At 31.6% G+C, this 24685-nt stretch overlaps 3 protein-coding genes and 1 long non-coding RNA gene across 7 annotated transcripts; 3 read left to right on the top strand and 1 right to left on the bottom strand.

Annotated features, from left to right (window-relative positions):
• Nucleotides 1-4707: 4707 nt before the first annotated feature.
• Nucleotides 4708-7526, top strand: LOC114406607 (G2/mitotic-specific cyclin S13-7-like). The gene is made up of 9 exons (XM_028369361.1): nucleotides 4708-4811; nucleotides 5240-5354; nucleotides 5444-5498; nucleotides 5618-5752; nucleotides 5893-6018; nucleotides 6118-6366; nucleotides 6669-6821; nucleotides 6932-7110; nucleotides 7229-7526. Exons 1-9 carry the CDS (start codon nucleotides 4799-4801, stop codon nucleotides 7380-7382), a joined length of 1179 nt encoding a protein of 392 aa, XP_028225162.1. The 5' UTR covers nucleotides 4708-4798; the 3' UTR covers nucleotides 7383-7526.
• Nucleotides 7527-8802: 1276 nt separating this feature from the next.
• On the bottom strand, nucleotides 8803-9378 carry LOC114405507. The gene is made up of 2 exons (XR_003665250.1): nucleotides 9187-9378; nucleotides 8803-9079 (listed from the first exon to the last, which is right to left on the bottom strand). It is a non-coding gene; the product is annotated as an uncharacterized LOC114405507 (long non-coding RNA).
• A 2854-nt stretch (nucleotides 9379-12232) lies between these two features.
• LOC114406606 (G2/mitotic-specific cyclin S13-6) lies at nucleotides 12233-15405 on the top strand. Of its 2 annotated transcripts, none has more exons than XM_028369359.1 (9): nucleotides 12233-12403; nucleotides 12880-13021; nucleotides 13119-13179; nucleotides 13409-13660; nucleotides 13823-13948; nucleotides 14041-14289; nucleotides 14405-14578; nucleotides 14699-14877; nucleotides 15017-15405. In XM_028369359.1, exons 1-9 carry the CDS (start codon nucleotides 12367-12369, stop codon nucleotides 15174-15176), a joined length of 1380 nt encoding a protein of 459 aa, XP_028225160.1. In that variant the 5' UTR covers nucleotides 12233-12366; the 3' UTR covers nucleotides 15177-15405. The 2 variants fall into 2 exon arrangements, with proteins under 2 accessions (XP_028225160.1, XP_028225161.1); XM_028369360.1 differs by having other exon boundaries at nucleotides 12253-12403; nucleotides 14405-14563; nucleotides 15017-15311.
• Nucleotides 15406-16503: 1098 nt separating this feature from the next.
• LOC114406604 (calmodulin-interacting protein 111) lies at nucleotides 16504-23964 on the top strand. 3 transcript variants are annotated; one of them, XR_003665458.1, is made up of 12 exons: nucleotides 16504-16928; nucleotides 17167-17331; nucleotides 17734-18602; nucleotides 19274-19478; nucleotides 20184-20391; nucleotides 20724-21181; nucleotides 21737-22163; nucleotides 22387-22467; nucleotides 22580-22770; nucleotides 22851-23038; nucleotides 23222-23480; nucleotides 23628-23964. XR_003665458.1 is itself a non-coding variant. In XM_028369357.1 (11 exons), the coding sequence occupies exons 1-11, from the start codon at nucleotides 16638-16640 to the stop codon at nucleotides 23247-23249; spliced, it is 3111 nt and encodes a 1036-aa protein (XP_028225158.1). In that variant the 5' UTR covers nucleotides 16504-16637; the 3' UTR covers nucleotides 23250-23964. The 3 variants fall into 3 exon arrangements, 2 of the variants coding, with proteins under 2 accessions (XP_028225158.1, XP_028225159.1); XM_028369357.1 differs by having other exon boundaries at nucleotides 23222-23964; XM_028369358.1 differs by lacking the exon at nucleotides 16504-16928 and having other exon boundaries at nucleotides 17198-17326; nucleotides 23222-23964.
• Nucleotides 23965-24685: the final 721 nt, after the last annotated feature.

Here is a 24685-nt window from a genome sequence, read left to right as displayed (position 1 = left end):
AAACAAAGAGTTTGAAAAGAAAATTCTCAAGAGAGAACAAAGAAGTTGTCAGGCAAGCACGAAGAAAAAACTCTTCCATTTTATAGTTTTTTTACCTTATGCTTTTCTTCTTCTTCATGTTATTTTATAAAACTTTTTTTATAAAAATTAAGGTAACTCTCTATTTCACTAATTATTAAACTTAGGTATTTTTTTAATACTACTAAAATATGATAGACTACGCGCAATGCACAAAAAAATACAAGAAATAAGAAAATTTGTATAAATCAACATATTCAAAAAATATATTAAACTAAAATTAGTATACATATCAATTAAAAAAATGATAAATATAAAAATAATATAGGGCAAGATAAATGCCAACACAGAAGCATGACAATGTGTGTGTGTGTTCGCTGGTAATATAATATATAAATGGATATTCTCTTTTTGTGTGCACATTTCGTTTTACTCTTTTGTCTCGCTCATGTAACCAACAATAAAATTGTCATGCCATAACCAACTATGCATACGAGATAAAAGAAGTGGTCACACACATACAAACATTTAACTGTTATTTCAATGTCACTCATCATGACTATATTTTCTCACTTCTTCAACTTAATTTTATTCTTTCGTTTGTCTTCACCTTTGCACCTTTCTCCATCAGAAACAATTTTTCTATTAACTTATCCCTTCATCCTTTGACTATTGAATTTTCCTTTTTTAGTTGTATCGTTGTTTGCAGCCAACTCGATCTTCAACTCAATTTGCTGACTTGAACATGCTATGTATGTCAGCTATATGTAAGACATCATCTTGCCCCTTCACTTGAGCAACTTGCTTCAATATTGTTTTATATTTTTCAACCCCTCTTTTCTACAACAAATGAATAGAAAAACTCATTTTTTTTTGTTTATTTTTTAATGTTGTAGGAACCAATTTTGTTTATCTTTTTTAATGGTTAACATGTGCAATTTTGTTTATGATGGTTCAATGTTGTTTCAAGTATTCCATCTAATCACATTCAATCTTTTTTATTTTCACCTTTTAATTTATCCTCACTTCCTTCTTAATTTATATTCAGGCTATTTGTTTAGCCTTTGGATGTGAGATTTTTTCCACACAATATGATATAATTTCTTTTAATTGTTTATGTATGTGTTTTAATTTTTTTTTTCTAATATTTTATTTGCATTTTAGGTTTATCACAACTCCATAACTTCAAAAGGGTTGTTTAAGCAATTCATTTATTTATTTTTTTTATCTTATTTTGGGGTAACTTTAATTTTTAAGAAATTCATTTATTTATTTTTATCTTATTTATCTCTCAATCTTATTCTTCCCATTAATCCACCATAGTAATTCATTTCAAATATATTGTCAACCTTCTTTTTTTATCTTTTTATATTCTTTATTAATTTTTTTACATTGATTTATGATTTTTTTTCTTTCTTTAATAGGTGATATAAAATATGAATAATTTAAATACTCAACAATCAAGAGAACAAACAACATATAGAAAAACATGGAGGAAAATTACAAGAAATAAAAGACAAATAATATTATGGAACAAAAACAAATGAATTATCTAAAAGACGATGAAATTGTAAAAAAGCATAAGCAACACAATTAATATGACAAATAACAGTACAATGACATTGACAATTAACCAACAACTGACCCGTCAACGAATTATCAACAATTTGGTACGAGTATCAAAACATTTAAAGTAATATGAATTTTATAATTTTGTTACCTTCAGATATTTATTTTAGGTGTATTGTATGTATTAATGATTAATCATATGTAATTTTCTTTTTTAAATTTCACTTCATATTTTTTCTTTAATTCAAATAATGAATTTTTATACAATTGTTAAATAATTATTTGATTGATTTAGGTTTAAATTTAAAAAATAGTTAATTATAATTTTAGTGGATACAATTTTGTCACATCTTCATAGTTTGATCTTATAATTTTCTTTATTGAAAGTTTTAAATAATCATATCACAAAAATGAAAATAACAGATACAATGTAAAATAAAATGAAATAACACAAAAATAATTTACAATTTCACATTTTTTTAAATAATAAAAACCCAAATTTTTGCTCAAAAGATAGGTGATTCAATTACATAATAGTAACACCACTTTGCCCATTTTCTTTTATTGCATCATTCCCTCTTCTAAAATCACCTTATTTTATTACACCCCTAACTTCTCTTTTTTATAATAAGTTAAATACTTCTAATTCATAATTCTCTCTCCTATGGTCTTCTCTCTCTTCACTTGTTAACAAACTAACTCTTGTACTGAAACTAAAACTGATTTTAAGTTACATACTTGAATTTAACGTGACTACATTCAATTAAAAAAGAAAAAAAACTCCAATCAATTATGCATATAACCAATTTTATATGTTTTAAATCAACAAAGTGACATGTAGAAAAATAAAAACCAAATTCATTAATTTGTATGCTTGCTTTTTTATACTTTTATTATTTTCTAAAAAAATAAAAACAAAATTTCATAAAAAAAAAACAAGTGTAATATTTTTTAAACTAATCATGTATTCAATTAAAAGACTAACATATATTACATTAGGAGATGAAAGGGCACACACAGCGTAAAATAAAATGAAATAGCACAAAAGTGATTCACAATTTCATGGGTTTATTTTTTTAAAATAACAAAAACCACAGGCTGAATATACCGTTAATTTGACCAACGCCAAATAAGTAGTTGGTACATATTATATGGTCATTCACATAATTTAAAAACTCATTTTAGTTATATATGTAAAATTGGTAATTTTAAAAGTAAAACTGATTTTAAATAATTATTCATTTTAAATATTTGTTAACCTATACCAAGTAACCGTTCATTTTAAATAAAATCCTGAAATAAAAAATAATTTTTAAAATAAGACAAAAATATATCTTTAATTTGATTTTTTTTTAAAAGATTCACTTGAATAACAAAACCATAAGAAATTAGAGACAGAGAATTTGGAAAAAAATGAAACAAAAGTTATATTCAACATTAGAAAATAAAGACTGAAAAACAATATAATTTTCAAAAAAATTTAAAAGTTATTTTATTCAATAGTAAATTTTTAAAATCAAAATTTAAACCATAAATATTTTTAAAACAACAAATAATTTTAGAATTACCATGTATGTTTGCATCAAGGCACTCGCACATTATTATAATAGGAAAAAACTAAAGTGAATATAAATATACTTAAAATTTCATAAAATTAAAAAGCAGACATTGTGTGTTATTATTTTTTTTTGTTATTGTGTTGTGTGTTGTACAATAATGATACTAAGATATTAAAAAATATATATTACTTTTAACAAAAATAAAATGCGATACTGAAATCAAGTACGGACGCACAGCCACCACACGACAATGTATATGTTTACGGTAATTATATATAAAAGCAACGGGATATTTTGGTGTATACATTTTTATACATATTTTATATCAAAATTATCAAACTCAAGAGTTTATGCAGCTCATGAGAATTTTATAAATTTGACTCATAAAATTAACTCGTAGATTGTAAGAGTGTATTTCATGTAAAAATAATAACAAAATATCTATAAATAACATATTAATTAAAAAATTTAACAATATAATAAAACAAAATAATAAATCATAAAATTTAGAATATTTAAATAATCAAGTCTAGTAATAATACATCATTACTAGATAATAACTCATTAAATTGTTGAATGCTAAACAGACAAAAAATAATAAAAAATAACTTACATTTTGATCTAATTTTTTTTAACTTGCTAACTGGTTGACTCGTTGATAAACTCAATAATCAATTCATAAAGGATTCATAAACTCATAAAAATTAATAAGTTAATTCGAAAGTTTTGATGACCATGCTTATGACAACATATGCAAGTTACTATGCCATCTTTACAAACTACCCACTATTATATAATCTCCATTATTTTTCTCTTTATTAAAAAAATAGATATATGATGAGACACAAAGAGTCTATTTTTCCCTACGGTACAATAAATGCAACACAACAATTTATATTTTAAAAGAAAAAAGCCAAATTATAAACTCACATTAAAAGAAGACCTATTAAAAAAAAGAGCTATTTTTAAATTTTTAAGAAAATAAATCATTATGTTATCCACTAAGGATGCAATAAATGCTGATCAATACTAGATTATTCCATTAACATGTAAGTTACCAAATTACCACTATTTTGAGCGGAAAAAAAACTATACCAATATACATTACTTTTATAATATAAAGATTGATTTAAAAATTATTTCAATTTTTTTTAAATGTGCTACGTCATAAAAAAATAAGTACATTAATATAATATGAGAAATGTTAATAAATGTACTAAAGATACGAATTAAGGATTGAGATGTGTAAAATTATAATGTTTATAATTTTTTTTGTTCTCCTATATTTTTCATATTAAATATTTTTTCTTTTTAGCAAGATCCCATAGAATATTTACAATATTTCGAGTCATTATCTAAATATAATTGCTCTATGCCCGTTAATCGTTATTTTGCCCATTGACAATTCCCAATTTATTACCATCGGTTATTTTGAATCTACAACGGCTATTTTATTCTCCATGGTTAAAATCCAAAAACCGGCTTAAAAAAAATTGACAGTTGAGGCGAAACCTATTTAAATGTTCCCTCTCATCTCGTTCTCATTCACACTCATCCTACACACGTAAAGAGGTAGAGAGCGAGGGAGAGACAAGTTCTACCCAAGGGGATCATACTTGGATTCAATTCAAGACCAAACAAGAGTTTTCCCAATGGCATCAAGAGGTATTATCATATTGATGTCTTTTTTGAATCGTTGTGTATACTGTGTGATGCGATGCTCAGTGCTAGTTTCTTTTAATTTGTTTTTTTTCCTCTCAAAATAAGATTGAATGAATCTTTCTTGTTTGACCCTTTGGTTTCTTGGTTCGAATTTTCTTTTAAGTTGGATCTTTGGGTTTCTGAGTTTGCTTTCTTTTGTATTAAATGAAAACATGAAAAAAGTCTCTTTTTTGCTGCTTTTTCTTTCTCTTTTTTGCTGCTTTTTTTTCGCAATCTTTTCCTCATTTTCTTCTTTCTTAACCAACCAACAAACTTTATATGTCATCTTTTTTGTTGTTGAAACTATCTGTGTGTTTAGATCATAAGCTATCTTCACCTTTTTCAATGAGCGGCTTTTTTTCCTTCTTTTTTTTTTTTTTGCAATTCACTAGGTGAAGCAGTAGTATGGGGAGGAAAACAGCAGAAGAAGAAGAAGGGTATAGCGGTTGGAAGGAACCGCAAGATATTAGGTGATATTGGGAATTTAGTCAACCGCCCCATCACAAGGTTTTTTTTTTTTCTTTTCTCTCTCTCTCATTCTCAGACACTCACTCACTCACTCAATGTTAAAAGTAACATTCTTATGATCCTTTTAGGAGTTTTTCTGCTCAAATTCTTGCCAAAGTACAAGCAGCAGCCAAGAATAACAAGGTGAACTACTACTCTTTATATATTACCTCATTTTACTACTGTTTTGGCAAATCGTTCAATATAGTTTTGAATTATCTTGTAAGGCCATGATTGTTTTTTTGTATGTTTTGAAATTGCAGAAACAGGCTTCTGTCAAGGTAAAACCAAAGGCTGAGGAAGTGATTGACATTGAAGCTGGTCCAGACAAGGAGGTCCAGAAAAACAAGAACAAGGAATCACGCGCTTCTACTTCAGTTCTCACAGCTCGAAGCAACGTGAGTTGAGATAAATGATAATAGAAATAAAATGTAAAAAAAGAACCTTCTGTGTTTATCTGAACCCAACCATGCTATGTTGTATGCCAGTATATATGCTTCTTTTCTTCACAAGAAGTTATTGTGATGTTATATTGCAGGCAGCATGTGACATAACAAACAAACCAAGGGAGCAGATTATTGACATTGACGCTTCTGATTCTGACAATGAGCTTGCTGCTGTGGAGTATATTGATGACATTTGCAAGTTCTATAAGCTAGTTGAGGTACAAACATGATTCCTTTCATTGCTATTTTTTACTTTTTGTTGTGTTTGATGTGATGACATTCTAATTTGTGAATGCCCATTAATTTGATGCATGAAGAACGAGAACCACCCTCATGACTACATAGACTCACAACCTGAGATAGATCAGAGGTCGAGAGCTATTCTAGTTAATTGGCTGATAGATGTCCACACCAACCTTGACCTTTCACTTGAGACCATTTACCTGACCATCAACATAATTGATCGGTTCCTAGCTGTTAAGACAGTTCCAAGGTTGGAAATGCAATTGGTTGGCATCAGTGCCATGCTGATGGCATCCAAATATGAAGAAATTTGGACTCTTGAGGTATATATATTTGTTGCTAACTTGCTACCTAGAAGACGTGTTCATTGATGTATTATGAATGCATTTTAATATGTTAGCGGTTTCAGTTTTTTAATTCATAGTTTAGCCTTTTGAAAACAATATACTAGCCAGCATAAACAACAACATCTCTAACAGCAAAGACCTTAGTAAATTGATTATTTATATAATTGTTTACTTGCTTTTAAAATGCACGGAAGCATCAATGTCACCCGTGAGGATGCACATGTATCGTACTAGTTTTCAATGAATGTTAAGGCAATGACACTTGTCTTGAATTGCAGGTTGATGAATTAGTCCGCCTCACAGATTATACTCATGAACAGGTTCTGGTCATGGAGAAAACCATATTGAATAAGCTGGAATGGAATTTGACTGTGCCAACAACTTTTGTTTTCCTGGTTCGTTTCATCAAGGCATCAGTCCCAGATCAGGAGGTGAGTGAGTGTGAGTGAGACCTTTTTTTTTCTTTTCAAATCTCTTAAATTATGATTCCCTCTTTGCTGATGTCTTGTCTGAATTTATTTCTTAATTTCTGCAATTGCAGTTAGAAAACATGGCACATTTTCTGTCTGAGTTGGGAATGATGCACTATGCCACCTTAAAGTACTTCCCATCAATGGTTGCTGCCTCAGCAGTGTTTGCAGCTAGATGCACTCTGAATAAGGCTCCCCTTTGGACTGAGACACTTAAGCTGCACACTGGTTATTCACAAGGACAACTTATGTATGTGAAATTGAATGGGTCTTTTGCTAATATTATTTGGATTTTACAATTTATTATTATCATTCAATTGTTGTCTAAATTAATTCTATTTTACTTTGTTGGTTGCAAACATATACAGGGATTGTGCTAGATTATTGGTGAGCTTCCACTCCATGGCTGGGAATGGAGAGGAGAAGGTTGTGTACATAAAGTATTCTGATCCTGAGAAAGGAGCTGTTGCTATGCTTCCACCAGCTAAAAATCTTATGCCTGAAGGTTCTGACTCTCAGTAGAGTTTAATGAAACAAAGGGAGAAGCAGGGATAGAGTATTATGCCATAGACCATAATCATTTGTCTTTGTTTTCCATAATTTGTTCATAAGCCGTAGACCATAGTTTACAAATCTAATTTATAAAAGTTTCAAGTTTTCCACTTATCAATTCCTTCATCGCCTTTATGGCTAAAGATTCATTGTTGAAAAAACATATATATTGTTAAAACTGATCGCTAACATATGTTTCATGCTGCCAACACGACATTAAAACATCTTGAAGAAGATAGGGTAGTAGTGTTGAGCCCGAGTTGAGGCTTAGGTAACAGTTTCAAAACAATATTCTCATTAAAATGTTTCAAGTATTTAGTTAATCCTTGGAGATACTTGAAGCAAAAAGCACTATTAGGTGGTTGCATATTTCAACAATAAGAACATTTTAAGGGTCTTTGGAAAACATTTTTAAGTAATTTATATTTCATTTGCTACAAATCTCTATTTGATTTAAAAATTCTTCAAAGGAGTCTACAAAATATACACCGTTTACTAGTATTTTGGCGGTGGCATGTAATTATTTATACTTATATTTTTGTGGTATATATAATTTAATAGCTTTAGGAGTATACCACCATGTGCGTATAATACTAAACTTAGTTAAATTTAGCTTTGGTACATCCTCTCTTTCTTTTCCTTTTTTTTCTAGTTTCTAATATGAAAAAAATAAGATTATTGTTCTAATAATTATTAATATTATTGATATAATAAAAAATCGAAAAGGTCTTGTATCGTACAAAAATTTTTCCCAAAAATTATGATTTTTGTTAAAAAAAAAAATTCTCCCTAAAATTGTGATTTCTCGGAACTCTAGAACTTTGGACTTAAGAAAATATTTATAGTAATTTGGAATTTAGGTTTTTTAGAATATTTCTTTTACTTATTTAAATTTTTTTAAAATTTTGGCCAAAAATAAATTAAATTAGTATAGTAATTTAAATTGTAAAATCTTTATTATCAAGTGTGTATATCAATTGGCCAAAATTATTTTAATTTAATAATAGTCTTAAATTCAAATTTTGAGGATGTGATTGTGCTTTTTTAAATGATTTAGTCTTGTTTCAATCTTTTTTTAAAATATGTTTTTCGTCCATGCAAATATTAAAATATTTAAAATTCATTCTTGTAAAAAAAATTATATGTTTTTCGTTTTCGTAAAATGAAAATGTGTTTTTTTTTTCAAATTGAACAAAATTAGATACATGTGATATTTTTTTAATTTAAATTTTAATATATAATTTTTGGGTTAAAAACTGTCATAAATTACAACAAAAAATTTCTGTAGGATTTTTTTTGAAATAAAAACCTTCCCAAACATAGCAGCCATATAGTTAAAAGTTCCCTGCAAGTTCAGCTCTACCCTCTCAGATCATAAGACCCTGAAGCAGATAACCAAATAAATAACCCCTTTTTCAACATATAGCAACATACATTATAGTTATTAATCCTTTCTCAACCAGTCTGCATCTCATTACAAGAACACGATTTACAAATTGCAATCAAATTTGATGCTCTATTGCACTGTTGGGACAGTCTAAGGTTACTTCGTAAAGCAGCATTAGTCGTTATTCTAGTGCTCACCAAATGTCTGATAAAAGTTCTGTAAGAACCAACCAGCATCATGCCCCCATTCACAACACCCTATAGACTCCTTTGACAACACCCTGTAAGAACCCACCGTGGCATCAACACATTCTTTTCCTATTCTTCTACCTCCAAAACCATGGAAACAAAAACTTGACAAAAACGTAAACAACAAAAATCTTGGAACCTTTCGGAGAGACACCGGACGACAGCGACCCGAGCGGTGGAGGGAGAATAGGACGAAGCGTGCAGCGCGCGCCACCGCCACAGACCACTACCATCAACCATCAACCTTCTGCCGCTTAAGCCGACAAGGGAGTGATACGTATTGTGCAACCCAGCACGTAGGTTCTATTAAAGCATAGCGACCAAAAGTCACAACACATTTTAATTTTTTAGGATAAAAAATAAAATATTTTTATAGGACTAAAAATAAACTTTAATATTTTAGAAGGAGTAAAAATATATTTCAGTTTTTTTTTATCAATATAAGCCTTGTTTCAATTTTTTGATAACTTTATGTCATTTTTATATGAGTGTAATGTCTATATACTAATAGTGTAAAATAATTTTATATTATTATTCAATCACAAATTATTATTTAAATTATTTTAAGATAATTATTTTAAAAATCAATAAATTTATCATATATGATAAATTGTGATTGAATAATTATGTAAAACTTTTTACATTATCGTGTATAACTTTTTTTCTCTTTTTATATACATTTTTAGATCTTAGTTAGATGTATCATCCATTACCATTTAATTTTTAATTTGTCAAATGTTAATAATAAGTAGCGTTACGAGTTGAAAGAAATATTTTAATTGGAATGTGGAAAATTGTGTAGTCTACAACTTTTTTTTATATTTTCCTATGATTTTAACAATACATACTTTCTTATTTTAATTCATTAATCAATGTTCTTAGGTTAGCAAGACCTTTTTAATTTGTATAGTATGTTAATGTGTTAGCATGAATGGGTTCCTATGCCTAAGGGTGGAAAAAATGGGTTGAAGTTGTTGGACCAATCTATTTTAATCCTTTTTTTACATATCAGGTTAGAATTTTTAATTTGTCATGGCAGTCAAAAAATAGATTGAGAGAGAAATGAGATTGATAATTCGTCAATTTATTTTTTATTAAAAAATAATTTAATATTTATTTTGATATTTTATACATATTTATTAATTTTTAATTAGTTTATTATTTAAAATAAATTATTATTTAAAATTTAAGATAAGACGGAGTTAAAGGTTCTAATCTATCTATTTATTATATATAAAAAGATTTATTTGGACGGACAGGTGACATATCTTCATTAGCTTATTTACGGCTAATTTTTATCTAATTCTTTCTTAACATTTTTTCTTGTAAGAACTTTGAATGCTTTTGTTAGATAGGCGCTACACTTCATGTAAATGATTGAAACTTTTTTTTATATACTTTTTATTCTTTTATTTCTTATAATCTATTTACTATCATATTAAAAAATGTATTTGAACTAACACATGACATATCTTCATTAACATATTTTTCTGCTAATTTTTGTCTAATTTCCGCCTGTCGTGTCTCTCTCAGTTGAACAATTCTTTGACCCCTATTTTCTAACTAAATGCCCAGCCTTTTTAATTCTTTTTTTTTTTTAACATCTTTTCTACTAAAAACTCTGTGTGCTTTTGGATAGACTTTATTTTTTATTTTTACTCTTTTATTTCTTATAATCTATTTACTATATATAAAAAATGTTTTTGGGCAGCACCTAATATATCCTCATTTGTTTAGTGAGTGTTTGGTTTGATCGTTTTTTGTTTTCATTTTTACTGAAAATAGAAAATAGTGATAAAAATACGTTTGGTTGAAGTAAAAATATTTTCTCAAACGAACTAAAAACTAGAAATACTAAAATCTCTTTTTCAGTTGAAACCCGAAATTTCATTTTGGGTAAAATGAAAACGTAGTGGAGAGGAATGCAATTTTAAGCAAATCTAAAAATATATTTTATTTTTAAAACACATAGTGTTTTTATTTCTTAAAAATAAAAAACAAGAAGTCAAACCAGACATATTTTCAGAATTCTAATTTTTTGAAAATAAAAACAATTTTCAAAAAATAAAAACAAAAAGCAGAAAATGAAAATACAAACCAAACACATCCTTACTTTCTCCCTGATTTTTGTCAGATTTCCGTTGGTCCTGTCCCTCTAGTTTCGGCAATTCTTTCTTTATTTTTTTTAACTAAATGCCCGCCACTTTTAATTCTTTTTAAACATTTTTTATACTCTGGATGCTTGGGCGCTACATTTCACGTAAACAACTGTAACTTCAATGAATTATTTTTCATTTTTACCATTTCTTGCACACTTTTTTAAAAACAAACTGACATTTTGATAATTTTATAAAAATAATATTATCTCAAAAAAAAATTTTCAGTAAAATTTAATTAATTTTAACCGCATTAAATTTAAGACATGCATTTTTTAGCAAACTAAATATTAAAAAAAATAATAATATATTAATATATGCATTTAGTCTAATTATTGTATTAATGTAATATTAAAAATAAAATTAGCATCAAAATAATTTTGTAAAATATTTTTTCACCTTATAGTGATAAATACATTTTTAGAAAAACTGTGACTTGTTTCTTTCTCAACATATATTGGGAAGGAATTATGTTTATTTTATTTAGCATTAGTGTGATAGTCTTTTTGAGATTTTTTAAGCACAATTGAACAAATAAGAATGTAATTACAAAAATAAATAGGAATTTCTCACATAACACATTTAATTGTGACTATTTTTTTTTATCAATGTTAATCGTTAATTTTGATTAAATTTTAGATTAAAAATTTGTCTATATGCATTCATGGGTTGAGGATATTAAACTCACTGATCTTTTAATTAAAATTATTAAATAAAAACTAATTTGCCGGATGCAAAAATTAGAAAGACATCTTATTGCCCGTGACAATTTTGTTTATTTATTTATTATTTTCCTTTTATTATTTTTTTGCCCATTTCCCCATTTCCATTACCATTGGAATATTTTGGGGTTTCCGCTGGCACCCCTTGTTTTTTGAATCTCAAACGGCTATATTTTTATTCTCCATATCCATCGTCAGATGAGTGTAATATCCAACGGTTCAGATGTGGTTAAGAAAAATTGACCGTTGAAGGGAGAAGCGTCGCGTCCTTCTGCTTCAAAAGAGAAGGCTATATTTCACTGTCCCTCTCATCTCATTCTCATTCTCATTCGCACTCATCATTCGCATAGAGAGAGAGAGAGAGAGAGAGAGAGAGAGGGGGGGTTCTTCTACACAGATTTGTTTGATTTCAATTCAAGACCAAAGAAGAATCTCTCACAAATGGCGTCAAGAATTGTTCAACAACAACAAGCCAGAGGTATTATGCTTTTGAATCCTTGTATTTTTCTGAGTGTCTGCTTCTTGTTTTTATCAAAATATTGAGTCTTTTGTTGTCTGATCTTCTGGTGTGTTGTTTCAAGTTTTGCTTTAAAAGTTGGATCTTGGGGATTCTGGTTTGGTTTCTTTTGTAAATGGATGAAAATAAGAAAATTAGTGTTTTGGATTCAAAATCTGTTTGAATAACAGGCAAGTTTCAATTTTCATGGGTTTTGGTTACTCGCCAATCTTTTCAGATCAAAAGGGTCTCTCTTGTTTTTCTTTTTGATGGATTTTTTTAAAGGCCAATGTTAGTGGTTTATTTGTGTTAGTGGGAGAGGTTCGAATCCACGACCTCTCCCTTATAACTCCTCTTTTTGTTGGATTTATCCTAAGTGTTGCATTTGAATCTGTGTGTTTAGATCGAATTCATTCTATCACCTTCTTTTTAATGGGTGACTTTGTTGCAATTGATAGGTGAAGCAGTAGTAGGGGGAGGAAAACAACAGAAGAAGAACGGTGTTGCTGATGGAAGGAACCGCAAAGCATTGGGTGACATTGGGAATTTGGCCAATGTAAGAGGCGTTGTTGATGCCAAACCAAATCGCCCCATCACAAGGTTCTATCCTCTCCCTCGTTCTCTTTGTTTCATTTCTCTTTTTTTTTCTCTCTCACCCCATAAATATTAATGTGATAATTCTTAAGATTTTTTTCAGGAGTTTTGGTGCACAATTACTTGCCAATGCACAAGCAGCAGCAGCTGCTGATAATAGCAAGGTGAACTTTATGCCACTTTCTTTCATTTTACTTTGGATAATAACATGTTTTGGGGAATCCGTTACAAAAATAACATTTGAACGAGACTTTTGCTTTTGCATTAATTTAGTTTTTATCCTTTTAGATTTGCATTGGAATATGTGCTTGTGACATTTCCAACTGCAAACCAAACATGGGTGCTTAATTATATGTTATCAAGTTATGACTGGTTTTTATTTTGGAATTGTAGAGACAAGCATGTGCTAATGTGGCTGGTCCTCCTGCCGTTGCTAATGAAGGAGTTGCGGTGGCCAAAAGAGCGGCCCCCAAACCGGTTTCGAAGAAAGTGATCGTAAAACCTAAGCCTTCTGAGAAAGTCACTGACATTGATGCTAGTCCAGATAAGAAGGAGGTCCTGAAAGACAAGAAGAAGGAAGGAGATGCCAACCCCAAGAAGAAATCGCAACACACTCTTACTTCAGTGCTCACTGCTAGGAGCAAGGTAGATAAGAGATAATAGAAATGAAAGGAAAAATAGAAAACCCCTTTTGTCTGTTTGAAGTTTAATGCTATGTTGTATCACCCACCTGTATGATATTATTAATTTATTAGTAGTAGTATTATTCGTTCCTCCTTTTGATGTTGTTGTGATGTTATATTGCAGGCAGCATGTGGCATAACAAACAAACCAAAGGAACAGATTATTGACATTGATGCTTCTGATGTTGACAATGAGCTTGCTGCTGTGGAGTACATTGATGACATTTACAAGTTCTACAAACTTGTTGAGGTATCAAACATGGTTTCTATTAGGTTTTTTGTGTATTGTGTTTGATTGTTGGCATTCTAATATTTTGTGAATGTGGATTTTGATTTATGAAGAACGAGAGCCGCCCCCACGACTATATTGGTTCACAGCCTGAGATAAATGAGAGGATGAGAGCTATTCTGGTTGATTGGCTGATAGATGTTCACACCAAGTTTGAACTTTCACTTGAGACCCTTTACTTGACCATCAATATAATTGATCGGTTTTTAGCAGTTAAGACAGTTCCAAGGAGGGAACTGCAATTGGTTGGCATCAGTGCCATGCTGATGGCATCCAAATATGAAGAAATCTGGCCCCCTGAGGTATATATATTCGTTGCTACTTGCTGCTGCTATGTTGATCTATTCATGGCCTATTCAATGAATGACAAGGGAATAATAACAATAATAACAACACTTGAATTGTATTGAATTGCAGGTTAATGACTTTGTCTGCCTCTCAGATAGGGCTTACACTCATGAACATATACTAACCATGGAGAAAACCATATTGAACAAGCTGGAATGGACTTTGACTGTGCCAACACCTTTAGTTTTCCTTGTTCGTTTTATCAAGGCATCAGTCCCAGATCAGGAGGTGAATGTTGTTGTGGTGGTGACCTTTTATTTTTTTCTTCAATTTTTTTTTTATAATGTGATACTTGCTTTAGTTTTTCATTTAAATTTAATTAGTGTATTGTCTGAATTTATTTATTAATTTCTGTAATTGCAGTTGGACAACATGGCTCATTTCCTGTCTGAGTTGGGAATGATGAACTACGCAACCTTAATGTACTGCCCGTCAATGGTTGCTGCCTCAGCAGTGCTTGCAGCAAGATGCACTCTGAACAAGGCTCCTTTTTGGAATGAGACACTTAAGCTGCACACTGGTTACTCACAAGAGCAACTCATGTATGTGTAAATATTATATGATGATCATATATGATTTCATTTCAGCCTTGTTTATTTGGACTTTATTACTATTCATTATTTTCAATCATCAATAGTTGTTTAAATTCTAATTCTAGTTGGCTCTGTTGGTTGCAAACAGGGATTGTGCTAGACTATTGGTGGGGTTCCACTCCACTCTTGAGAATGGAAAGCTTAGGGTTGTGTACAGAAAATATTCTGACCCTCAGAAGGGTGCTGTTGCTGTGCTCCCACCCGCTAAATTTCTTCTGCCTGAAGGTTCTGCTTCCCAACATAGTTAAAAAGAAGAAAAGGGAGAGGAGTAGTCTTTTATGATTTTCAGCAAATAATCATTTGTATTTTTTTTCTTCATAAGGTACAAGAATTGATTTTTATATAAGATGCAAGTTTGTCACTTGCCAATTGTCACAGCATCAAACTTTTATTTGGGGTTCACGTTCTCTGAGTGTAGTGTGCAACCAGGTTGCAGTTATATATACAAAGAAAGTCCATTGTTAAAACTTTTTGATGCTGTTGCGACCAAAACATACTGTTTCTTACAACACAATTTTTGAAATTGCTTACTACAACCAACATCTGCTAAAACTTATTCAGATTGCTATGTTTACGGCCCTCATGGAAATAGCATAGAATTTCATCTCCTAAAAATGAGTATTTAGTTTAAAATCAATACATTTAGGGAGCGCACTTGTTTAAATATTCCAATAGAATGTTGGATGTAAGTAAAAAATGTATTCATTATCCTGTTGTTGGGTCTATGTCAATGCAGACTTTCTTTTGATAAATTCATGAAAAATATATTAGGTGTAAAATTAATTAAACGAAAGATGAATTTTTTCATATAGAAGATTAAAATGAAAGGTAAAAAATGAAAATTTTCTTATAAGAAGTATCTATAAATAAATATACAAGAGACCATGCATGTTTCGATGATATTATCTGTTTTTTTTTAATTTTATTTTATATTCTAAAATACCCCAATTCTCTCTCAATTTTACGTTTCAATTTGACAGATTTTATGAAAAGTAATTATGCCTCTTAATATATTATAAAAAAATAATTTTAATAACATATACAGAAATTTTAGTTTATTGGCTATGCATTGTCTAGTTGTTTTTATATTTTTAATCAGTTATAAATGATCAAATATATGATTATTGAGGTATTTATTTTTCATAAATGAGGTAATTATTGTAAAAAATAATAAACTTATAATTTTTAATTAAATGATGCACAGACATTATGGATTAGAACATTAATTCTATGAAAGAAAATATTTTATTTGTCAAAAATAAAAAGCAAAAAAAAAAAAAGAAAATAGGCGGGCAATGAAAACAGAAAGAAGAATTTTGATAATCAATGTCCTTAATATAGTGTCCTTAATATATTAATTAAACAACCAAAGACAAAATAACTAATGAAAAAATCAAGAGCATAAAAAAAATTATGAATAACATACATTTTAATAAAAATATTTATTCAGTTTCTTAATCAATATGACAATTACACTTGTTCTGATTTGTCAAATGAGCAAAAAAAAATGGATGTAAATAGCATCTCCAGACTCCAATAGGACCCCAAACCACCCAAACATTGGTGTTTGGCCCAAAGAAACACGAGCGCCAACATTCACTAAAGTCTAAAACGGTAAAAACCCTCTCTGCTGAAAGCTGAAAGCTGAAAGGGGTTTTGCGTTAGGAATTAGGATCCGCTCGTTCTCTCTGCTTCAGTAGGATCAAACAATGCCTTCTTCGAGTTCGAATTCAAAGCAGAAAAAGAAGCAATCCAAAGTTTTGCAGAAGCACTCATCATTGTCATCCAATGGCACTACCTCGCCTTCCAAAACGCTCCAACCTTCCGAACTCACCTCTTTCTGCGAAGAAGCTTCTCGAAAGTTCTCTTCTCTCATCGCTAAATCCGCCTTCGTCGCCGAACTCACCCACGTCGACGACACCGTCCCCGTTTCTAACAGAATCTGGCTCTCCGCACCTTCCATGCTCTCCCTCTCTTTCTCCCCCGCTTCCACTGTCTCGGTAATCACCACCATCATATCTTCATTCTTTCTCATTTCTCTATTTTAGGTTTACTTACTTACTCATCGCAATTGCTTTCTCATGTCTCTCTTTATGTTGTTCAATTTTTATTTTTTTTAAGAATTAATGTTAATATCAGTTTCTTTATTTATTTTTTTGGTGCTCATAGTTTCGTGTTGCGAGATTGGATTCTTTGTGACGTTGGTATGCTTATTTCACAGTTTTGATTGATTTGCAGGTGTCTATTCCATCTTCCGGGGAGAAAAGTTCGCAATTGCATAGCTTTCCCCTTGCTTCGTTAGCTGATGAATGTGAAAAATTCTATGAATTGGAAAGTAGCAAGGCCTTCGATGATTATGCGGGAAACTACTTTGTGCTTGCAACAGTGTTTCCTTCTAGTAAGGTTTGCCTTGCTACTATTCTTTTCGTTTGAGCAAATTACAGCAACACTCCATGAGGTTTTGTGTAATTAGACAAGCATCCCTACTTTTTTAACTATTACTTTCACCTCCCTTGTAGAGGGTGTTTGTGTAAGGTTTGAGAGGTGTTAGTGTAATGTTTTCAAACTTAAAGGGGATTAGTGTAGGAAAATAAAGAAGAGTGGAGTGATGTGTAATTTGATAAAAGCTCAGGGGGTGTTGCTTTAATTTGCTCTTTTATTTTTTATAAACTCTATTTGAAGGATTATGATCCTTCTACGCGCGCGTGTGTGTATGTTAGTTCTTAGAAATAGAATATAGCCAATTTATGGTTTTAGTGTCCTTATAAAAGGTAGGTCTTGTCTGATGCGTATTTTATTACATAGGTTTTGAAGAATGGAGTACGCCTGTCTTCAAACCTTTATTATGCCATGGGGTGTCCTCCTTTGGGCACAAGTGTGTTTGTTCATCCAATACAGAAAAGTCTTGCAAATGGGAGCAATGAACAACATTCTACAGAAAATAATTGTCTGCCTATATATAATTGCAAGGAATTGTATCTTCAGTTGGTTCCTTCTAAGAATGGGCTGCCATTGAAATTTAATAACTTTCCCTCATCGGGCATGTCTAAGGTGAAATCCCATGTCCAATCTGAGAATGATATCATTGCATCTCCTGCAACGCCTTCGAATGGATCAAAGTTTTCTAATGCTATTGGGATGTCTTCTCCACTATTTGATGATTCAGCGTCTAGTGTGCCAAATCTGAATAGTCAATCGTTGAATTCATTTGATGTTAGCTTAGCATTACGGGATGAAAGTTCTAAAGAAATACTACTGACGGGTGCAAAACCATGGTTATATTCTCGCTCTTTACTTCTAGGGAATCTTGTCAATGTCCCAATGCTATCAGAGTTGTGCTTTTTCCAAGTGATAGGAGCTAAGAAGCAGCCAGTTACCAAATCTGATCATTGTCCATCAAATGGAAACAGTGATTTATATCCTGAGGATTCTGATATAGCAGAGAGTGTAAATCAGGCTTTCACTGTTAACGATGAAACAAAGGTGTTTTTATCTCTGCCATCAAATGCAGCATCCGAAGAGCCAATTCAAAGGGATATACCTTGTGTGAAACTAGAACACAAAGTTGCTAATGCTAGTTTACATGATAAAATCTCTAAATTGGGTGGTCTATCCAAAGAATATACACTTCTAAAAGATATAATTTCTTCATCTGTGAGCGATGCTTTATCAAGGTTGGTCTTGTCTGATGCATATTTTCATGTTTGTGTATGACATTTAATGTTGAATACTTTTATTTGTTTGTTTCCTTGCCATAGATTGTGTGTTGTTCTATGCATAATTTTATCTTTTGTTGGATTCAAGTAGTGCTGCTGACTGTTAATTAAAGTTCCTGCCTGCCTGCCGCAAACTGATTATTTTTGGTGGATTCATATTATATTTGAGATGAAGGCTTGATATTTTCTTTATTTGAATTTTATGTTGTATTTGTCTGATTAGGATAGATCCCTTATAGTTTCATAAGGAAATGGAAAAATGGTTTAGAATTTAGAGTTTTGATCATAATTCTTCTCTAGCAGTAGTTTTTGAAGAGATAGTTCAAGTGGCAGTCTCTTGTGTTGTGCTTATTGGATTTAATTTGCATATATTATCATTTTTTTAAATGTTATATGATTCAGTTAATTCTTTGTTTTATTGTTTTGTCAATTTATTGGAGGCATGGATTTTGACAATTTTTTGCTGCAAGCATTTATATCAGTTTATGCCTGCTAATGATTGAATTTGTAGTTTGAACTTTGAAGTACTTACCTCAATGATCATAGTTGTATGTCCTCACATACTAATATGCATGTGTACATGCAATTCTGCATGCTTATGCTTCTTTTTCCTTTTTTCCAAATTGTAGTTTTGGTTTAAGAACCACAAGAGGTGTCCTTCTTCATGGTCCACCTGGTACAGGAAAGACTTCCCTGGCTCAATTATGTGCTCATGATGTTGGGGTCAAATTTTTCCCAATAAATGGACCTGAGATTGTTACCCAATATTATGGGGAAAGTGAGCAACAATTGCATGAACTTTTTGATTCAGCCATTCAAGCTGCACCTGCCGTGGTCAGATTTTTTTCTCTCAAAATATTGTTTCAGTTATTTCCATTTTGTGTTTGACTGAAATAATGTTTATATGAGCTACATATCACAAGATAGTTGTTGAAGTTTTTCATTACAGTTTTAGACCTTTAGCAGTAAACCTTAGCATGTGCAATAGTGCAATTACGCATGTAGGTACTTGTGATTTCATTTCTGTTGCTTTCATACCCCTTTTCATATTTATGATACAACTAATGCATTTACAAAGAGACCCTTTTCTTAAAGCATTCTGGCATAATATCTTTAATATGGCATATGTGGTGCTGACTTTGTGGAGTCACCGAAACACTTATGAGGCTTCATGAAATATATAAGAATTTTGCTTCTGGAATGTTGGTCTTAATGAATCAAGTGAAATCTTAAAGGAGGTACAATACAAAGATAACTGAAGTTTCTGAGGCATTCAATTACATAAGTTGTTAATTGTGGGAATTGGTAAGATTTGAAGGCAATAGGATTATAGAATTGTATATAATGAAAAATTAAGCATTATTTTCTCATTTAGTGCCCTGGTTTTTATTTCAAATTCTGGTTGAATTTTGGTGAAAAAATTATGGATAATATTTTTGTTTAATTTACTGAGAATAGTTCCACTTATTTTAAACCTGATGTTTTTTATGTTCAAAAGTTCTTCTGAATGGCTGAATGTGTGGTTTCTGTTATGTACAGGTATTCATTGATGAATTAGATGCAATTGCCCCTGCAAGGAAAGATGGAGGTGAAGAGCTATCTCAAAGATTGGTTGCAACTTTATTAAATCTGGTGGATGGAATTAGTAGAAGTGAAGGGTTACTTGTAATTGCTGCCACTAACCGGCCTGACCATATTGAGCCAGCTCTCAGACGACCGGGAAGATTTGACAAGGAAATTGAAATTGGTATGAACTAAACTAGAATGTACACATGCAGTATGTGCTTTTTTTTTTGGGAGGTGGTGGGGGGGATAATCACCACATGCTTTGTTGTGCAACTTTTGTGAATCGTGAAATGGAAAATTAGAATAGCAATTTGATCCTTAATGCTTGAAAATCATTAATGCCGCAACTGTGTAGTTGATTTGCATGTTCATGAGTGACTTTTACTTGTAAAATAATGTTAGTCTGAAGCATGCATTTTACGTAATAGATCAATTTTTCTGTTTTAAATTCTTCAAGGGATTCACAGAAGAACTCATTTACTATACAACTTCACCTAAAAAATCCATATGCAGGTGTGCCATCACCCAACCAACGTTCGGATATTTTGCTCACTCTTCTCAGTGAAATGGATCACTCTCTCGCGGAGTTGCAAATTGAAAACCTTGCCACCGTCACTCATGGTTTTGTGGGTGCTGATCTAGCTGCACTTTGCAATGAGGCAGCCTTGATTTGCCTACGGCGTTATGCTAATTTTAAGAAGACTTATGATTCTTGTTCTGATTATATAACAGAGCAACCTGCTCTGATGAATGGTGCAACAAACTCAATAGATCATTCAGGTGATGCAACTTCATCTGTTTCAGATATGTCAGTGGCCTCCAGTCGTGTATTACCTTCCTGCATGATTGGAATGACTTCTGAAGCTATGGAAATAATTCCTGATAGTGGCGAAGAAGAGCAGATTTTGAAAGTAAGCTTTGAAGATTTTCAGAAGGCTAGGATGAAAATAAGACCTAGTGCCATGAGAGAGGTATGGTTAATGCTGTGAGTAGGATTTTGCAAATCGGTTTTTAATAAAATATATTATCTAAGCCAAAATCTGTCTTATTTATTTTGGCTTATATTGGTGTTCCCAAATATTTCGTTAATCCTATCATGCTTCATATAATGATTACCTTAGTTGCCTTAATGCATAACCTGGCTCATTAAAATTACTTGTACAAGGAATGCCATCTCTAATCAACGCCCCCATTCAACTGTGATTTGTTATTGGTTGTAATCAGTATAGTTAGTTTACAAGGTTGAAGTATAGGCTCACATCTATGGAATTTCTGTCAAATAAATTGATATTCTCTTTGTATTTTCTTTTTCCCACACTTTAGTTGATACAAACTACTGTTGAGGAACTTATAATCACGAGGCATTGCTCTATAGTGAGATCTGATGTTCTGTTCATGTAAGGTTGTTGTTTATAACATGATTAGATAACAAGGCATTGCACTACAGATCAGAATTTTCTACGTCAATTTTTTTGTGAAAATAGATTATGAAGCATAATACTGTGGTTGCCAAATTTTTACTTTAGGTAATCCTTGAGGTTCCAAAGGTTAATTGGGAAGATGTTGGTGGTCAAAAGGAGGTCAAAGCTCAATTGATGGAAGCGGTTGAATGGCCACAAAAACACCATGATGCATTCAATCGTATTGGGACTCGCCCTCCTACCGGTGTATTGATGTTTGGGCCTCCAGGTTGTAGTAAAACCCTCATGGCACGTGCAGTTGCTTCTGAAGCAGGGCTGAACTTTCTAGCAGTCAAGGGTCCTGAACTCTTCAGCAAATGGGTTGGTGAATCTGAGAAGGCTGTCAGATCATTATTTGCAAAAGCAAGGGCCAATGCCCCATCAATAGTATTTTTTGATGAAATAGATAGTCTTGCTGTAACTCGTGGGAAGGAAAGTGATGGTGTTTCAGTATCAGATAGGGTCATGAGTCAACTTCTTGTTGAGTTGGATGGTTAGTGATGAATCTTGAGCAGTGGAAATGTGAATTACTTATATATACATATTGCTTAAGATGTAAGATAACTACTGATAAACTGCTTGGGGCTCATTCAACTTGTGTATGGCTCCAACATGTTGGTTTGATATCTGTTGGCCAGAAAATGAAATTTTGGAAGTTATTTTTTTAACTTTGGACTGAGATCATTTTTTTTTTACAAAAACTTTATTTGTGTCAGGTCTGCATCAAAGAGTTAATGTCACCGTCATAGCTGCTACAAATAGGCCAGACAAGATTGACCCTGCCCTTTTAAGGCCAGGTATTCTCTCTCTTCTGTTATTCTCCGTGTCTCTTTTCCATCCAGATACATGAAGGTGGCTGAGTTGTATAAATAGCTTAAGTTTCAAATGACTGATGTAAGATATTTACAGGACGCTTTGACCGTCTGCTATATGTTGGACCTCCAAATGAGGTGGACAGGGAAGAGATATTTCGCATACATCTGCGTAAAATCCCGTGTGGTTCTGATGTTAGCCTTAAAGAACTAGCTCGACTCACAGATGGTTGTACAGGGGCTGACATATCATTGATATGTCGGGAGGCAGCTGTTGCAGCAATTGAGGTTTGTCTGTCAACATGACTTCTGGTGGATGTTTTGTCACTTGTCACAAAGTAAAATTTGTTGTGATGTTATGTTACCAGGAGAGCCTTGATGCTTCAGTTATAACAATGGAGCATTTAAAGATGGCAATCAAACAGATCCAGCCATCAGAAGTTCACTCCTACCAAAAGCTGTCAACAAAATTTCAAAGAGCCGTCCGCTGCTGTGATATAAAGGATGAATTCAATGATATGCCGTGCGACAGTAGATCTACTCAGTTCAGCATTTGGTAAACATTTCTTATTTCACTTTGTGATATTCAGAATGCCTTTGTTTCTTTTGGGACTGCAAGGTGGAATTAGAAATTCTGAATGTGTTTGTTGATCCCAGATGACATCTGATTTTATTTACACCTTCAGCTGTTACTAAATTATCTTTTTTTTTTTTATTTTTAATTTCTCTGAACAAGCAGGAAGTTCATAAAATCTTACACATTGTAAAATCGTTCCTCTATCAGATTCCATTTGTCATCTTTAATTTGAGAACTGCTCCAGGTAGTTAACAACAGTCCTCAGGGAACTATTATGTTTGTCATATTCCAGTGACTGGGCTCATGTGCATTACATGGGGATCATCTGCCCTGCCAACTGGCTAGATTGAGCCCTTATTTAAAGTACGAGTGCAGTATCTGTGAAGCACTAGTAATGGGGATCAATGTCTTCACCCACAGAGTAAGAGAAAAATGTGTAATTGCCCAAATTTGTGCTGAAACCCCTTGGCTGAATCATGGTCAGCCTTTCCGTTGAAAGATGAAAATATTTTGAGAATGATTACTAATGTGGTCTCACGTGAGTTTTGCTTGCGTGTTACTTTTGAAGGTGAGAGATAGCAGTGTTGTATGAGGAACTCTGCCATCCATATCTGTGCGCCATTTTCAACAATTTTCTCTAGGTCTCGGCTTCACAAGTTTGTAGTTGTACACAAAATCATAAATTATCAAGTTTGTTGATAAAACTTACATAGCTTGAGGATTATGTACAGTATATTAGCACAGAGAGCAACGTATATACTGATTACTCATGTTTTGGCAAATTCAATGCGTTATGCTGTACTCCTCGAGTTATTTGAACACTCAACTTGTAATATCACAGAAGTTGTAGATGAAATTTATTGACTAGAAGATGATAACACGATTTTAGATCGAATGTTTTTTTAGCGAATTGTTCAAAAGCTTCTCTGAAAAGTTGATTTTGTTAGCTTTTGTAGTTACTGCATTGGGCTCAATGAATCTACTCATTGAAATGCACAAGAGATTTTTTTTCCTACATTTTTCAAGAAAATCTATTTCTCCTCTCAAAATTATTTCTCTACCCCGTATCCTTAGTCATGAATGATGCCTACTTGTTGGTACGAGATATTTTTTGGTCAATGGGGCTTTTGTGCACGAGATTAATAATTTTTTTGTGTTTGATTATTTATCTTTTGCCACGTGTTTTCAGCGAGATTTGAATTTTCTAAACTAAAGCGGAGTTTGTCTATATAAAATCCAGGTCGCCAACTGAGTTAGATCTGGATAATTTGTCTGTGATGATTGGATAAACATCATGGATTTAAGATTCTAATTGGTACTTGATAGTTTCTTTAGGCTGTCATATTTCCATATGGAAATTTAATAATTTAGCAATAACATGACGTGACAATTTTTGTCAGCTAGACTTTTCTATCGTCGTTTAAATTATTATTTTAACTAATAACGAAATTTACGTTAACTAGTCACTTATTTGTACAAAAAAAATGTAGTGTAAAATTACTCTTTTTCTTTTCATTTTGCATCATTTGAATATTTTATTTTATACAAACCCATAAATCTTCTTCAAAAAGAAATTAAAAAAATGTTAAAATGTTCATATTTCTATTTGTTTGATTTGATCTCCGA

Source organism: Glycine soja, chromosome 3 (assembly GCF_004193775.1).
Source record: "Glycine soja cultivar W05 chromosome 3, ASM419377v2, whole genome shotgun sequence".
NCBI lineage: Eukaryota > Viridiplantae > Streptophyta > Magnoliopsida > Fabales > Fabaceae > Glycine > Glycine soja.
The sequence above is the reverse complement of the archived record's forward strand: the minus strand, read 5'-3'. Positions and strand labels throughout refer to the sequence as shown.